Below are 17045 nucleotides of genomic sequence, written 5' to 3' on the forward strand. Positions count from 1 at the left end.
TTCTGGCCAGGGATGGGACAGGAAATAGATTGCTTTGTGCGTTCCTGCAATGTGTGTCAACGTACCACCAATCAGGGACATGTTCTTCCTGTGCCGTTTGAATCCACGCCCATAATTTCTGAGTGTGTTGAAAGAGAGGGCAGTGGTAATGTGGACACAGATCTGATGTCTCGCCCGTTGGCTCGACAGGACACATTATGTCCAGGGCCTGTACATGCATGTATACCATAGGTTAAGGGGAAGTTCGAGACCCCTGTAAGGACAATCAGAGGCTGTGTTTCAATTACCTTGTGGTGTCTCGAACTGTGGGCCTCTCTGAGGACTCTTAGAGAATGCATATTATCCATATCAGTGTTCACACCCACGTTGGGTGTTAAAATGTGACTTGCCCAAGATTGCATAGGGATTCTCAGCTTGCCGTTATTAATTGTAAGTATAGTGTTAGGAGTTTGGAAGGGTGTGTGAAAGGAGGAAATTGAAAGTAAATGAGAATAAGAGTAAAGTGATGAAGTGTACGAGGTTGGTAGATGGTAGGGGGATGAATATAGTTTTGAATGGCGAGTTGCTTGAGGAGGTAGAGTGTTTTAAATATCTAGGGTCACATGTTGCTGTGGATGGAAGAATAGATGCAGAAATGAAGTTTAGAATACATGAAGTAGGAAAGGTGCTGGGAGGAATGAAAAAAGTGTTTAAATGTCGTTCGCTTAGAATGGATGTAAAGAGAAGGCTGTATGAGGGTGTTGTGGTACCGACTGCATTATATGGGGCTGAAACATGGAATATGGGTGTAGCAGAGATGAAAAGTTTGAATGTAATGGAGATGAGGTGTCTGAGGAGTATGTGTGGAGTGACGCGTATGGATCGAGTGCGGAATGATGTAGTGCGAAGGAGAACTGGAGTTGTTCGGGAGATGGCTGGTAGAGTTGAGCAGAGGGTGTTGCGATGGTTTGGGCACATGGAGAGAATGGATAATGAGCGATTGGTGAAAAAGATAACTAGATCAGATGTGAGAGGTGTAAGGCTGAGAGGAAGACCACGAATAGGATGGATGGACAGTGTGAAGAGAGCGCTGGATGCGAGAGGGATGACTGTTGAGCAAGGAAGAGTGGCTGTGCGTGACAGAAATAAATGGAGAGAAATTGTGAATAAGTGATGATGCAGCCCTGAGGGGATATTCTCCCGCATTTGGTCTGATCAACTATTTTAGGTCAGGTGTGGGTAAGGGGATGAGTCTGTTATGATGTGGCAGGGGTAAACCAGCTCTGCTGTCGGGCCCTACTGCGGATGTCACTGATTGCATTGCGCAGTTGACCCTTGTGCGGTGTGGTGAGGTGAGGATCTGTCCGTTCTCCCCTTTGGGGCTAAGATGCGAATGAATGTGTTTGAATGGATGACTAAATGGGGAGTGTGTCGTCCTGTCTCGGCTACCTCCCTTTCCTTGGGGGAAGCAGCCTAGGTATATAGATAGATAGTAGTGTTAGGTTTAACCAGTAAACTGCCTGTTCTCAAAGATTTGAGCAATTCAACGACTGGCACGTTTCCTAGTTAATAATGTAGGCTTAACCAGTAAACTGCCTGCTCTCAAAGATTTGAGCAATTCAAGGACTAGCACGTTTCCTGGTTAATAATGTAGGTTTAACCAGTAAACAGCCCGTTCTCAGAGATTTGGGCAATCCAAGAACTGGAACGTTTCCTGGTTAATAATGTAGGTTTAACCAGTAAACTGCCCGTTCTCAAAGATTTGGGCAATCCAAGGACTAGCAAGTTTCCTGGTTAATAATGTAGGTTTAACCAGTAAATTGCCCGATCTCAGAGATTTGAGCAATCCAAGGACTGGCTCGTTTCCTGGTTAATAATGTAGGTTTAACCAGTAAATTACAGGGGTCCTCAGAGATTTGAGCAATCCAAGGACTACTTTTCCTGGTTAATAATGTATCCATTAACAAAATAATAGTGTACTTTTTGTAACAAAAGTACTGACTACTAGGCAGAGAGAGAAATTGTAATTTAATAATAATTGTCGCACTGACACTTTTGATGCTCCACCTTAATTGATTTCGCAGGTGCAGCTGGCAGGTGTAGCAGTTTTGTCGTGCAGATCAGCTGATCGTCTCTGCCGCATGGTGCCGCCTCTCCTCTTCTGCCTCGTCGTCTCTATTTACTATTGATCTGTATTATATCATTTTACGTGAACGCACAGTTACACCACAATTGTCACACCTACACCGTGTATTACATACATCGCGCTACATAACGATCAGTTGTTAATGTAAATGTAGCGAACTTTTCACTAAGTTTGACCTGAGTACAGGATTTTTCACTGTCATCACGGAGGTTTTTCCTCAAGCTTGCTTCTATTAACGTAAATACGAGATTTTTATGCTCACGGGCGACTATGATTTTCTCTTGTAGCAGGATAGTACACACATGACAATGTGAATCTTGTGTGACTGAGTTAGGATTTATATGTATGTGTATCGAAAAGTTTTTCAGAAGAAAAATTTGATTTTGATGGGGTATAATGTCACGAATTCGCGTGAGCGTAGTTATATAAATTCGTGACATTGAACTTTAATGAGAAAACCACAAACTCGTGGAATTCCCACTGGGCATCACTCGGTTCAACAGTCCTCGTATTCACATCGATCAGAATGGTTTTCAGAACATTTGTCACTGTTTCAGAAGCAACCATTCTTATCCAAGACATTATTGCTTTCACTGAGTGATTTATTGTGAGCTTATATCGTTCATCTTCTCTCCGTTGACCATTGGAGTTAGGCCACGCCTACTTCCTGGAAACACGGCCAGCCCCTACCTCTTTTCCCTGTTTAAATTTAGTCAACTCGGGATCGTCGCGAGAATAGCATCGTTTTGTGCCCAGGGTAGAGCAGCGTCTCATTTGTACAGCGAATTCCTGAATCTCCACCAAGACGGTGATGGTGAAGCGGGCTTGGAGTGAATAGCAGGGTTGGTATTCATCACAGGTGCCCAGACTTTCATTTTGGCTCCCTTCCACTGACCAGTATTACTGTTCTTTTTTCTAGGCCTAAGTTTAATTAGCTTTTGAATGAGTGAGTGAGTGTATTCTCTTGCTATTTGAATTCACGAGTCCCCTAGCAATGATGAAATTCCCCTTTTGAATTTATTTTGAGATTCTTATAACGTAAATTTATCTTATTGTAATCAATAAATTTACAGCTCTTTTCTTTGAGCTTATTATAATTAGACTCGTGTTTCATTTCTCCACATTAAGCTTATTTTAGTTGCCACTCATAGTTTGCATAACTTTTTACATTATCCTTAACTGGTACTTAGGCCAGTTCTTTTGTGTCAAATTTTAATCTGTTGTGCCAGCCAGGAGTTAAGCACTGGCAAGAACCTGTTTATTATTATTAGCATTAGTTATTGATTGTCAGGGGTGGAGTCACTTTGTCGAGAGGGTAACAGTACTACAAACAGGACACTTGAATAATTAGTCTCTGCTGTGTACTGTTGAGAAAGTTAATAAATTCTCGTCCTTAGAGAATCGGCGAAGTAAGCCGGAATAAAGTAAAACTTACTGCTTGATTTTCACAAGTCAATTCCTTGCCTCTACAGTATTTACAACTAACATCCAGCATTTTTAATTCATAAATTCACATCCCCCCGTGACAATATATAAATATATATATATATATATATATATATATATATATATATATATATATATATATAATAAGAAAATAATAATAATTTGGTTTTATGCCAGGTATCCCCGATGGGCTAAGGTGTTGCCCCTGGGTAGAGGACTTTCTGGACTGGAGCGTGTAGCATTTTATGACTGGATGCCCTTCCTAATGTCTACCAATGACCCTTGGGTGGATTTGATCCTCAGACCCTTCGGTCAGAGTGAAGGCTCTAACCCACTGAGCCACGGCTGCTACCTACCTATATATATATATATATATATATATATATATATATATATATATATATATATATATATATATATATATATATATATATATATATATACCTTGATTCACACATACACAGATATGTACTTCCAGAATATATTTATTTTTATTTTTGTTTATTGATTTTTTTTTTACATTTTTTCTTTCTTTTTCTTCACACGACATAAATATAGGTGAGTGTAGGGAAGAGTAAAGTTGTGGTCTTCGAGAGAAGTGAAGTCAGTGAATGTACAGTGAGGTTGGATGAGGAGGAAATGGAAAATGCGAGTGCATAAGTACTTGGGTAGTGTGATGAGTAAGGATGGAAGTTTAGAGGGCGACGTGCTTGAAAGGGTAGCCTGCAACAAGGATAAAGATTTCTGGTTCCTTGAAAACACTGATAAGAAATAGGGAAGTGAGCATGGAAGTGAAAAAGTTACTACATGACAGTATTGTGATACCATCTCTAACGTATGGAAGTGAAGCTTGGGCCTTGTGGGCGGAAGAGAAGTCAAGAGAGAACACAGTGGAAATGAGTTTCTTGAGAAGAGCATGTGGAGTCACATGGAGACAGACTGACAAATAAGGAAGTGAGGGAGAGTTGTGGTGTGGATAGGGATGTGATTGGAAGTGTTCGGAAACTCACATTAAGGTGGTTTGGCTATATTGAGAGGATGGAGATTGAGAGACTGACGAGGAAAGTGTATGTGAGTGAGGTGGAAGGGGGGAGAGGGAGGGAGAAGCCAAGGATGAGATGAAGAGATCAAGTGGAGAGGTATATGAGAGAGGGGTGTGTGAGCTGGGAGCAGGGCAGTGAAATGGCTGGGGACAGGGCGACATGGAGGCGATTTTTTTATGGCCACCCCTTATGGAATTATGGAGTCTGGCAATAGATAAATGGACATAACTTATAGAAATCCCTATTTTAAACACTCTAAAACTAACAAAGCTAACAAAGAAAAAAAATAGACATCTTATTCTAATGCCTAAAGATACAATTACCATAATTCTAAACGTACTCTAATGGGAAAAGTACCACGACCAGCAGAACAGCATCAACTGCAGGTATATAATGCCTTTCTGCATTACAAACCTGCACTCATCACGTGCTGACTGTCGGTTGCGGTACAAGGATTAATATAGGGGACATTGCTATGTAAGAGATCCAGAGGAGTCCAGAGCTATTTCTTGTACAGTACGTCAGCTGTTGGACCTACTTAAGAAAACTTATACAAATAGTAGTAAAGCATTTATATATTTTCGATAGATGTAAATACATCGTCCAACAGAGCACCATCGACTGACAATACCTTTCTATATTGCACACTTGCACTCATCAACTGGTGACTGTCAGGCGAGGCACGTGGTTTGATAGAGGGAATATCATTATAAGAAATACGTCAATCAGAAGCAGAGACTATTACGAATACATCAACTGTTAGTCCGAATTCAGTTATACGATATATACATATTTACAATAGATAAGACCAAAATCACACAGCAAAAAGGGCTTATCACTCTGAACTGTCCGGTATCCCTCAAGAGAGCCATCAGTCTCTCAGTCATAACAATATCCCTATCACCCAGGATGGTTGAACATGTGAAGGGTACTTCCAGTGTGCAGCAGTAATTTATAAGTGATGCACATTCACGAATAAATCGCCGCCAGTGCAGAATGGTAGAACCCATAAATAATACCGCACCACAGATGTCACAGTGCCGTGGAAGTTGTCTTTCAGTATATGGTTTCATATGAATTACCATTGTGCATTTCAAGATTATTTCTTCAATATGACTGGGTCGATTGGCTTAGCCCCAGTCACCAAGGAGTAGCTCTCCTGTTGGCAAGATGGGTCCAATCCACTGACTGCCACAGAAGTTTTATTGATTTCTTTCCAAGGGAAAGACTCGACTGCAGATCACGAGGAACGTCCCAAGTCTCCTCGAGTTCCACTAACAACTTTGCAAGTCTGCCTTCTCATTGCTTAGGTATGACATGACCAGGCACCCTGATCAGCATGAAGGACTTGTCACACGAATGTAGTTTATTAACAATGCCGCCCTGGATTTAATTAGAATCTGTAGTGTAAGAAGCAATTGCCTGAAGGGCTGAGTTTAAATCTGATAATATGACAAATGAGTTATGGCAAGAGTTTACAGCGTAGTCTATGGCTTTGTTAATCGCAAAAAAGTCTGAAAGTAATCACAGATGTATGAGTTGGCAACCGATACCTGAGGGCACATTCGGTCGACCACACACTAACACCCACACATTCATTCTACTTGAGCCATCAGTGTGCTATTGGTGGGACCCAAAACGACTAACGATGATGTTACAAAACAAGTAGTGGACTCTCACCTCCAGGGCCTTGGTCTTTGGTGCTGGGAGCCATAAGACATGAACAGTACAGTTGGGTGTCTCCCAAGATGTTATATTTTTAAGCATCAACTTGTCACTGTCACTCAGATGTACACCAAGGTCCTGAGTCAGTAAGTGGAGGCGAACAAATGGTAACCAACCTCTCGCATAAGATCGTGGTATTAATACACGGGAGCACAAGCCACATTACCAATATCACTTTTTCACCCTCCATCTGACAAAGTCAGAGGAGGCTATTTTTATCACTGGTGTCCGTCCATAGAGTTGGGTGGCTGGCCGGGCAAAGAGATTTCGTTTCTGGAACAAGTCTCAGAAAGTATTAACTATAGAGTTGAGAAATTTCACCTACTTATGTCATTTAGTGAACTGGTGTTTTATGACAGGTAGAATGCTGTGTCCCAAGTAGTTTTTTTGAAAATAATGAGGAAGTAAAACGGTGTAGAGATTTCATTTCAGGAACAAAACCCAGAATGTATTAAATATAGAGTCATGATTTTTTCGTATGTGTCTTATAGTGAACTGGTGCCTTTTGATAGGTAGATTGCTGTGTCTGAAGTACCTTTTTTTTTTTTTTTTTTGAATGATGGAAATACAGAAAAAAAAAAATCTCAGATTTCAATGCGCCCTGTGCAAATAATCTTAGGGCACCACGTTATGCTTACCATGGATAAACTAATGAAATATTTAAATTTTAATGTCTCTGTTTTATACGGGGAGGGGGCTTGAGGGCCATCAAGCGCTTGGTTAGGTGTGCAGGAAGTTGGGGAGTATGTGCTTGGTCAGATGGAGGGTTGCAACAGTGTAGCACTGATAATGATGATGGTGATGATGGTGGTGGTGGTGGTAGTGATGATGGCAGTGGTGGTAGTGGTGGTGATGATTGTGATCATGATGATTATGATGATGATGATTGTGGTGGTAGTGATGATGGTGGTGGTGGTGGTGATGATGATGGCAGTGGTAGTAATGATGGAGATTGTGATGGTGGTGATGATGATGTTGGTGGTAGTGATGATGATGGTGGTGGTTGTGGTGATGATGATGATCATGGTGGTGATAGTGATGGTGATGATGGTTTTTTACTTCCTATCACACTTCCCAATTCCATATCACTGATTACATTAAATCTTGATGTCTCAGTGTTATGCAGACGGGTGGGTGGGGGATGAAAGCCGCTAGGCGCTTGGCTAAGTGTGCAAGGAGGTGGAGGTATATGCTTGTTCAACTGGAGGGTTGTAACAACTCTACTTTGCCTGTGTTCTTATTGTCCTGACGCCATAGGACAGCAGCAGGTGGTCGCGACGTAAACAGAGGGTGAGGTACAGTCGCCTCCACTTCTATATGAGCCACACATGTACACCTCAGGGCTCCAAGACACAATCACAAACATGTATTCTATAACACATCCAACTTCCTCAGTGTGGCATCGGATGCCAACTCATAAACCTATGAGCCATAGTCCAGCTTAGATCTAATAAAAGACTTACACACCATTAAAAAAGACTTTCTGTCCTCATCTCAATTAGTAACCGCCAGGTATTCAAGGGCATTAAATGGTTTATCGCAACGAGCAAGCAAATTATTAACGTGAAAATAAAAATTCAATACACGATCCAAGTGAAGGCATATATATATATATATATATATATATATATATATATATATATATATATATATATATATATATATATATATATATATATATATATATATCGTCTCATCTCATCAGCCGTTTGTGTGTCCACTGCAGGACCGGCCTATCCCGATCGAAGTGGGGACGATATAGCCAATGTATCTCTACCAAGTGGCTTATGCTGTCTGGTAGAGATTGTATGTAGGGTGAGAAGTGCATGTAAGTGTAATTGTTGTGTTGGACTGGCTTTGGATGTGTGTGTAGTCTGTGAACCAAGTGTAATCGGCCCGCACTAGCCGACTGGGTGCAAGCATACTTTACAGAATGCGACACTGGTTCAACCACAGCACCCCTTATGTCCGCCAAGCAGTACGTGGCCAGAAGAACGCTCCCAAAGTTTATTACCCTGGCGGGGCGCGAACCCTCGTTCTTCAGTGTATGAAAACGCACACTTTACCACTGTAGCACAGAGGCTCCGTATATATATATATATATATATATATATATATATATATATATATATATATATATATATATATATATATATATATATATATATAGAGAGACGCCTCAATCCCGTTTGGGGTGGCCACAAACAAATCGCCTCCAAGTCGCCCTGTCCCCCGCCATTTTACTACCCTGCTCCCAACTCACACCCCCCTCTCTCATATACCTCTCCACCCCATCCCTCCATCTCATCCTCGGCCTCCCCCTCCCTCTTCCCCCATCCACCTCACTCACATACACTCTCTTCGTCAGTCTTTCACCCTCCATCCTCTCCACATGGCCAAACCACCTCAGTGTGTTCCTCATAACGCTCCCTATCACATCCACATCAACATCACAACGTTCCTTTATATCCTCATTCGTCAGCCTATCTCTCCATGTAACTCCACAGGCTCCTCTTAAATAACTCATTTCCACTGCTCTCACTCTTGACTTGTGTCCTTCCAACAACGTCCAAGCTTCACTTCCGTACGTTAGAGTTGGTATCACAATACTGTCATGTAGTAACTTTTTCACTTCCATGCTCACTTCCCTGTTTCTTATCACTGCTTTCAAAGAACCAGCAACCTTTCTTCCCTGCTGTACCCTTTCAAGCACTTCTCCCTCCAAACCTTCATCCTTACTCATCACACTACCCAAGTACTTAAACGTACTCACATTTTCCAATTCCTCACCATCCAACCTCGCTGTACATTCACTGACTTCACCTCTCTCAAAAACCATCGCTTTACTCTTCCCTACATTCACCTTCAAATTCCGTTTCTTACACACTCTCTCAAACTCATCCACCAAGCCTTGCAGCTCCCCTTCGTCTTCACTCAACAACACAGTATCATCTGCAAACAACAGTACAGGGAGTTTCCAAACACTATCCTCTCTCACCAGGGTCACTCCAACATCCACTACCCTACCTTGTACCTCTTTTATTACCCCATCCATGTACAGATTGAACAACCATGGAGACATGACACATCCCTGTTTCAACCCAACCTTCACTTAGTTCATCATCCACACGCACTGCAGCCTTAGCACCTTCGTACATACTCTTCACAGCATTCATCAACTTCCCATCTACTCCATATATTCTTAACACTTTCCACAATCCTTGTCTATCCACCCTGTCATATGCTTTCTCCAAATCCATGAAAGCCGCATACAACTTCTTACCCTTCTCTAGAAACTTTTCCACTAAAAGTCTAAGAATGAATATCTGATCTACACAACCTCTTCCCTTCCTAAAGCCTCCCTGTTCTTCTCCAACTAATTTCTCTGTTCTTTCTCTAACTCTGTCAATAAGTATCCTACCATACACTTTTCCTACTATACTAAGAAGACAAATGCCCCTATGATTACCACACACTTCTTTTTCCCCTTTTCCTTTGTACAAGGAAATAATTATACCTGACTTCCAATCCTCCGGGACTCAACCTTCCTCCCAGGCTAATCTGCACATCTTCCACATCCACTCTACTACTATCTCACCCCCATGCTTCAGCATTTCACCACACACTCCATCAATTCCTGGGGCTTTCCCAGATTTAACTTTCTTCATTGCTTCCACATATATATATAAATGCCATTGCGTACATATGAGGAGAGTGACTGTCGAATTTATTAATTTCCACTTGTGAAGTTTGAAACGATGAGGACCGTGCAGCTGTAGGCATCATCAGGAAATGATAATTTTCATATTTTCCTTGTTATGATTGATTACAGAGCAACACAGGAGCTAACTCAATTGTAAATAATTCATAATTGCAAACATGCATTATTGCTATTGTTCTGGGAAACATTTATTCATTACTGAGTATTCCTGAGCTTGATCATTTTTCCAAACAATGCACATCAAACAATGTGTCAGGTCTCGTTTGTGGAGATGTATGCAATTCTCGGGAACTGTTAGATCTAAATGTGCCATGCCAAAATATGTATTATGTCTTTATTTGGGTAATCCATACTCTGTAGCATAAATCATAAATACGAAAAAGAATATAATAATCTACAGTAATGATATTGTTTCACTGCTTTGAGTCAGCTGTCTATTATGATAAATTATATGCCTACGGATATAGGACATCTGTTACGCTGCCAATGTATAGAATAAGGTAAAAATTCTTGTCTGTTACCATATACCATTTAATAAGTCGATGCCCGAAGTAATGACATCCTAGGTATATAACTATGTGGAAGTTCCGAGAAAGTAATATCTATCAATCTACCTATCTATCTATCTATCTATTTATTTCTATCTTTCTATCTGTCTATGAACGTATGTATGTATGTATGTATCTCTCTCTCTCTCTCTCTCTCTCTCTCTCTCTCTCTCTCTCTCTCTCTCTCTCTCTCTCTCTCTCTCTCTCTCTCTCTCTCTATATATATATATATATATATATATATATATATATATATATATATATATCTGGATGGGGGTACCCATCATCCACTCACTCATTGTAGAGTGATGCCATCATATAAGTTGTTCACTGAGAGACAAGCCAAATAGTTTCCTGCATCCAGGAAACCATTTACTACGCTGGATGGCAACCATATAACCTGGGTTTCTGGCAGGGTTAAGTGTCCCCAGACTCCCCTATCCAAAATCACTTAATCATGGGCAGATTCACCTGGCCATGTGGAATGTGAGAGGTGTGAATGAGGAGAGCAAAATGGTGGAAATGGTGAATATGTTCAAGAGTGCGAGATATGCCGTGATGGCATTGTGTGAAAGAAAGATAAAAGCTTGTGAAGTGAAGGAATGGGAGGGTGTGAATGTGTAGGATCGGGAAGGAACTGGCGAGAAATATACGAGGAAGGAGTTGCCTTGTTGATGAATGAGGTTTTGCAGAGTGGAATGGGAGACTACAAATGTGTCAGCTCGAGGTGTATGTAAGTCACGTTCACGTTTGAGAAGGTGAAGGTGGCAGTAATTGCAGCATATGCACCATGTTAGGACAGGAGTGAGAGAGAGAAAGATAGGTTTTGGGATGAGCTGGACGAAGTAGTGGAAGAAATGCCCAGGAGCTATACAGTGATTGTGATGGGGGATATGAATGGAAGAGTAGGCACTGGTCCTGAGGATGACATAACAGGTTGTTATGGAGTACCAGGAGAAAGTGATAATGGGAAGTGACTAAACAATATGTGTCAGGAGAGGAGGCTGCACATATCTAACTCTTATTTCAAACATGAAAATGCACATAAATGTACATGGTATAGAGGGAACAGGTATTGTGTTGAAAGAAGCCTGACTGATTACGTGCTCATTGTGAGATCGATGGTGGGAATGGTTGCTGATACGAGGGACGTGAGTGGACGATGTGGAGGTCTGCCAGATCATATGATTGTGGTATGCAAGATCAAGCTGAGAGGAGTGAGATGGATCTGGAGAGAGAGAGAAGCAGTCAGGGAGAAAGACTAAAAGTTAAGAAGTTTAGGATCAATGAAATGGCACATGGTAACAGGACCAAAGTAGAGGAGTTACATTCAGTGACCTGGAATGAAATGGATCTGAATAGCCTGTGGAATATATTTCGGGATTGCCTATATAGGAATGCTAAAGTGATGTGGGATGTGAAAGAGTAACAACGAAGAAGAAAGGTGTATAGAAGAGGTTAAGAGAGCGGCGGAAGAAAAGAGGAAGAATTGGCTAAGTAGTTAAGGGATAGGGGTTCAGTTGCAATTAGAACTGAATATATTGAGAGCAAGAAGCACGTAAAGAGATTAGTGAAGAGGAAAAACAAGGAAGAAAATGATGATCTAGGAAGAAAAATGAATGCGAACTACTCTGGAAATAGGAAGTTATCCTGGGAAGAGGTGCAGAAGTGTAGAAATAAAAGTGGAAAGAAATGTGATGGTGTGAAGGATGAAGGTGGTAGATTATTAACCCATGGGGATGAAGCAAGGACCAGATCAAAAAGAATGTTTTGAAAGCCTGATGAATGGAAATAGAGAGATCAGAGCAGCTGTAGACATGATTGGATTTGGGGGTGTGCAGAGAGGGAATGCAGTGCCAGGAGACGTGACACTCACACAGGTGAAGAGTGCTGTGAAGTGGCTGAAAAATGGGAAAGCAGCTGGGGTTGATGAGGTGTATGCAGAGATGCTTAAGTGTAGTTGAGTGTGTGGAATGAAGTGCTTGCTGGAGATATGTAAGAAGGCATGGTTGAGTGAAACTGTGCCTACAGAGTGGAAAATGGCTGTGATTGTACCCCTGTACAAAAATACAGGTGAGTGAAGTGAGTGCACGAATTATCGTGGCATAAGTTTATTAAGTGTGGTAGGGAAGGTATATGGAAGAATGATTATACAGAAAATAAGAAAGATATCAGAAGTCCTTGTGAGTGATGAACAGGGTGTCTTTAGGAGTGGCTGAGGATGTGTGGATCAAATATTTGCAGTTAAACAGATAGCAGACAAAGCTTGTGAGAAGGACCATAAGGTGTTTATGGCATTCATGGATCTGAAAAAAGCATACGACAAAGTGGACGGAGAAGGATTGTGGAAAGTTTTGCGCATGTACGGTGTAGATGGGAAGCTGCTAGGTGCTGTCAAGAGTTTTTATGATGGTAGTGATGCAAGTGTAAGGGTTAATGGGCATCTAAGTGAGTGGTTCACGATCGGTGTGGGCGTGCGACAAATTTGTGTGATGTCCCCATGGTTGTTAAATATATATATGGATGAGGATGATGAGAGAAGTAAAAACACGAGTAATGGAGAGAGGAATGGCGTTGGTAATGAATGGTGATGGATGGAATATCTCGAATTTATTGTATGATGATGCAGTACAGCTTGCAAGTACCGGAAAAGAACTTGGGAGGCCAGTGCAGAGTTTGCTGATATCTGTGAGTGTCGTGCCTTGAGAGTATAATTATGTAGAAAAGAGTAAAATGATGGTTATTGAGAGAGAAGTTGACTCCCGGTGGAATGTTACAGTGAACGGATAGAGACTGAACTGGTGAGAGTTCAAATATCTGGGTACAATGAGAAAAGAGAGGAAAATGTGCAAAAGAGATTGAAGGTAGAATGACACAAGGAAGAAATGTAGCTGGTGCAATGAAGGTCTTCATATGAAACGGAGGCTTGAGTGTTGCAACTGCACGAGGCTTTCATGAGGGAGTGTTAGTGCCAACTTTAACATATGGATGTGAGACTATTGTGTGGCATGAAAATGAAAAGTCAAGAGTAAGAGCTGTGGAGATGGGACTGCTGAGGAATATTCATGGAGTACAGAGGGTGGATAGGATACGAAATAATGTGATTCGTGAAAGATGTGGAGTAAAGAAGTAGGTGGACATCAGAATCGAAGAGATGGTATGATCATGTGGAGAAAATGGATAACAATAGAGTGGTGAATAAGGTATATCTGAGCGAATTTGAAGGAGGGAGGAGAGGTAGGCCAGGGAGAAGGTGTAGAGATATGGTGGATGAGAGTGTGAGGAAGAGAAGTTTGGAAATCGGTGAGGCTAGGGAACTGACAAGAGATCGAGCTGGCTGGATGAATGTTGTGTGAAGTGCATGATCAGGGATTTGGCACCCTTTTTTAACGTGGCAGCATCTGGACTGACTCAATCGGATAAGTTTATGTGAAGAAACAGAATTTGGTGAATGTTTTTGGCATATCCGACAGAGCCTGGATTCCGAGGGTTTGAATGATGAGTGAATGGAAGCGTGACCCATTGGACTAGGCAAATTTGGACTGCCTGGACATTGCTACTCCTCACCCTGCCCTAGGGTGGGAAAGGAGGTCTGGATGGTGATGATTATATATATATATATATATATATATATATAGATCTATATATATGTATAGATCAATATATATATATCTATATATATATATATATATATATATATATATATAGATAGATAGATAGATAGATAGATAGATAGATAGATAGATAGATTGATAGATAGATAGATAGATATATACTGTACAGTATATATATATATATATATATATATATATATATATATATATATATATATGTGTGTGTGTGTGTGTGTGTCTGCACCCATGTTCAAATTCCTACGAACAGCAGGTCAAGTTTACCATAGAATATTATCGTAAAAATAGCTTAGGTGGCAGTTGACAACTGTTACTGATGAGGTAACTTTATATCAACGGATTTTCTTTTCGGCTCGGAAATATTTCTGGATTTTAACAGAAACTATTTAAGTCACTAAAACATAATTTTGAAAGATATGCTAATATGCAGTTCCTACATTTTCCTACTGTGCATGGTTGCTTTCTCTACAGATTTCTTGATAAAGCTGTAGGCTAGTATCTTTTCACGCCAGGAAATATTTCATGAAGTGGCGGAATTAGTATGATTTTTAATCACCCTCATACTTGTTAGAAATTTTATGTAGCATCATTTTGGTGCTGAGATGCTTTTATTTAGCTTAATTGGGATGTCACAAGGCAGGTCACGTTCACCATTCTTCCCATCAATTAAAAAATGTCATTACCAGAAATATTGCTTAATGTTTATGATACAACTAGGTAAATTTAATGCACTGTGATAGATTAAAGTGACTGGATCTAATCCCTATTTGTCCTTGCAACGCTAGGACTTAAACTGCTTCTTGACATCGCAAGATAATTTTACCAAGCTCATTTGCGCATCTCATAGTCAAAGCGAGAAAGCCACGAGAAATGTTAATATTTTAGTAAATGGCGAAGTGACTGAGGCAGTAGATGGCAAGGACCTCCATATTCAGCACGACGTAGGCTAACCCTATTCAGAGGTTTAGTAGATTTCTCATCTGAGGGAATTAGGCCACACTCACAACTTGTATGTTTAGTCATGGTTGTCTGAAGTTTGATGAGTCTTATTTACGAGGTAGGAATGAGTGTCCTTGGTGATTTTTCAAATCGACACATCATTCTGACAACACTTCGTCATAAACTGAGCTTAAAATGGTTAAGGATCTTTATTACATGGAAGCATACAATCTAAAGTACAATGACTCGTTTGTGTGATTGTTACTTGTTATCTGGCTATTTGTAGTCATGTTAATGATGATATTTTCTATTAAGAAGGGTTAGCAAAGGTTACAGCTAACCCCTCCTGTTCAAAAAAAAATCCTCCAGGATTAAATCATTTTTTTTTTAGAAAGTAGCATTTAAAAAGACCACTGCATTGATGGTATTAACTACCAAGACTATTCAGGTAGATGTCCTAGTTGATGAAGTGTTTGAGGCTGTATGCGACAACGCTCTCCAGACACAGCACCACTCCAGCAGTAACCCCGCCGCCACCCAACACCACGAACATACCCTGCAGAAGAGGCACATTTATTCTTTTCATGCTGTCATTAAATGATGCATCCCATACGTCCCGGATCACTCAAATCAGCTGGGGACCTACAGGTAGATGTAATTTTGCATGTTCAGTGTCGTGCTCTAAAGGAAGACTGCGACTTTGGTATAGACTAATTGTCTACTAAATGGCCCTCGTGCAGTTGATAGGTGTCAGTCCCAATCCTTCCTTTTCTTTCAGTACAATGACATCCTGTTTTAGCTATTATTGTCACTACTTGGCGGTTCTGTTCAGATTCCTGGTAGTGACAGATTCAGTTAAAGCTGCATTCAGCCTCTCCAGTCGCAGTAGTCTCTAATATCCTGGATTACACTGACTGGAATCTAAAATCATATATCAGTGATGAAACTTCATGCTAAAGGAGCTAAACAATGAAGGATGTAAAACAGACATTTATAAGGTCCATTCTTAAGCTGAATAAAATCGTCTGATGGAAGCAGTACTAACACACGAAAGACGACCTTGGGCTGAAGGGGGATCAGTTAGATCCTGACCCACAAATTGATTAGCCCAGCTATTCAGTGACATTCTGTATGGGTTATTATTGCAACTACTAGACTATTGTGGTTGAATAATGAAGGGTTCTATTTGTAAAAGTTATAGTAAATGTGATATATAACTGTTCCAGTTCGAAAAGCTTCTCTTAAGCTGATTATTATACGCCAGTAAATGGCAAAAGCGAAATGGAAGAGTTCATTGAATTTCAGTCCTTTACATTCTCACTCGCAAGAAGTCTTTTTCTCCTTTGTTCTTTCTATCGACAGATGATTTCAGCAAGACTAAAAGAGACTTTCTGAACTTAGAAAGTGAGATACAACTTTCATTAACCTTTACCACGACCTGGGATTCTCCTTATCTAAATATAACATCTGCAGATGACAAGAATGGCACTGGATAAAACGGTATCAAATTGAAATTATGAAATATAATAACCTTACAACCTTCTATATTGCTACTATTGCTACTACTACTGCTGCTAACAATAACAACATCAACAACAACAACCAATACATCATCAATAATGAAAATAATAATAATAATCTATCTATCTATTGCCAGACGCCATAATACCGTAAGGGGTGGCCCTTTGACTTTGAGTTATTTGTTTTACGGGGAGAGGCACTAACCCTCCACCAACCCACTTGTTGACACGTAGGGAGCACGTATGGTTTGGTTATATGGTTACCACCCAGCGTTTAAATGGTTTCTTGGCTTACAGGAAACCATTTGGCTTGTCACACAATGTAAAGCCACCTGTAAAGGAAAGA

General features: G+C 40.6%; 1 protein-coding gene across 1 annotated transcript in view; it reads right to left on the minus strand.

The window, feature by feature from the left end:
• Positions 1 to 15636: 15636 nt before the first annotated feature.
• The window catches only part of LOC145397107 (putative glutamate receptor), a 132022-nt gene continuing 130613 nt past the window's right edge, over positions 15637 to 17045 (minus strand). The window contains exon 13 of the mRNA XM_080270309.1: positions 15637 to 15735. Within this exon, the coding sequence (XP_080126435.1) occupies positions 15637 to 15735 (99 nt within the window). The remainder of the gene's footprint in view (positions 15736 to 17045) is intronic.

This window comes from Coenobita brevimanus, chromosome 40 (genome assembly GCF_032717465.1).
Source record: "Coenobita brevimanus isolate Jiangsu-jjx chromosome 40, ASM3271746v2, whole genome shotgun sequence".
Taxonomy (NCBI): domain Eukaryota; kingdom Metazoa; phylum Arthropoda; class Malacostraca; order Decapoda; family Coenobitidae; genus Coenobita; species Coenobita brevimanus.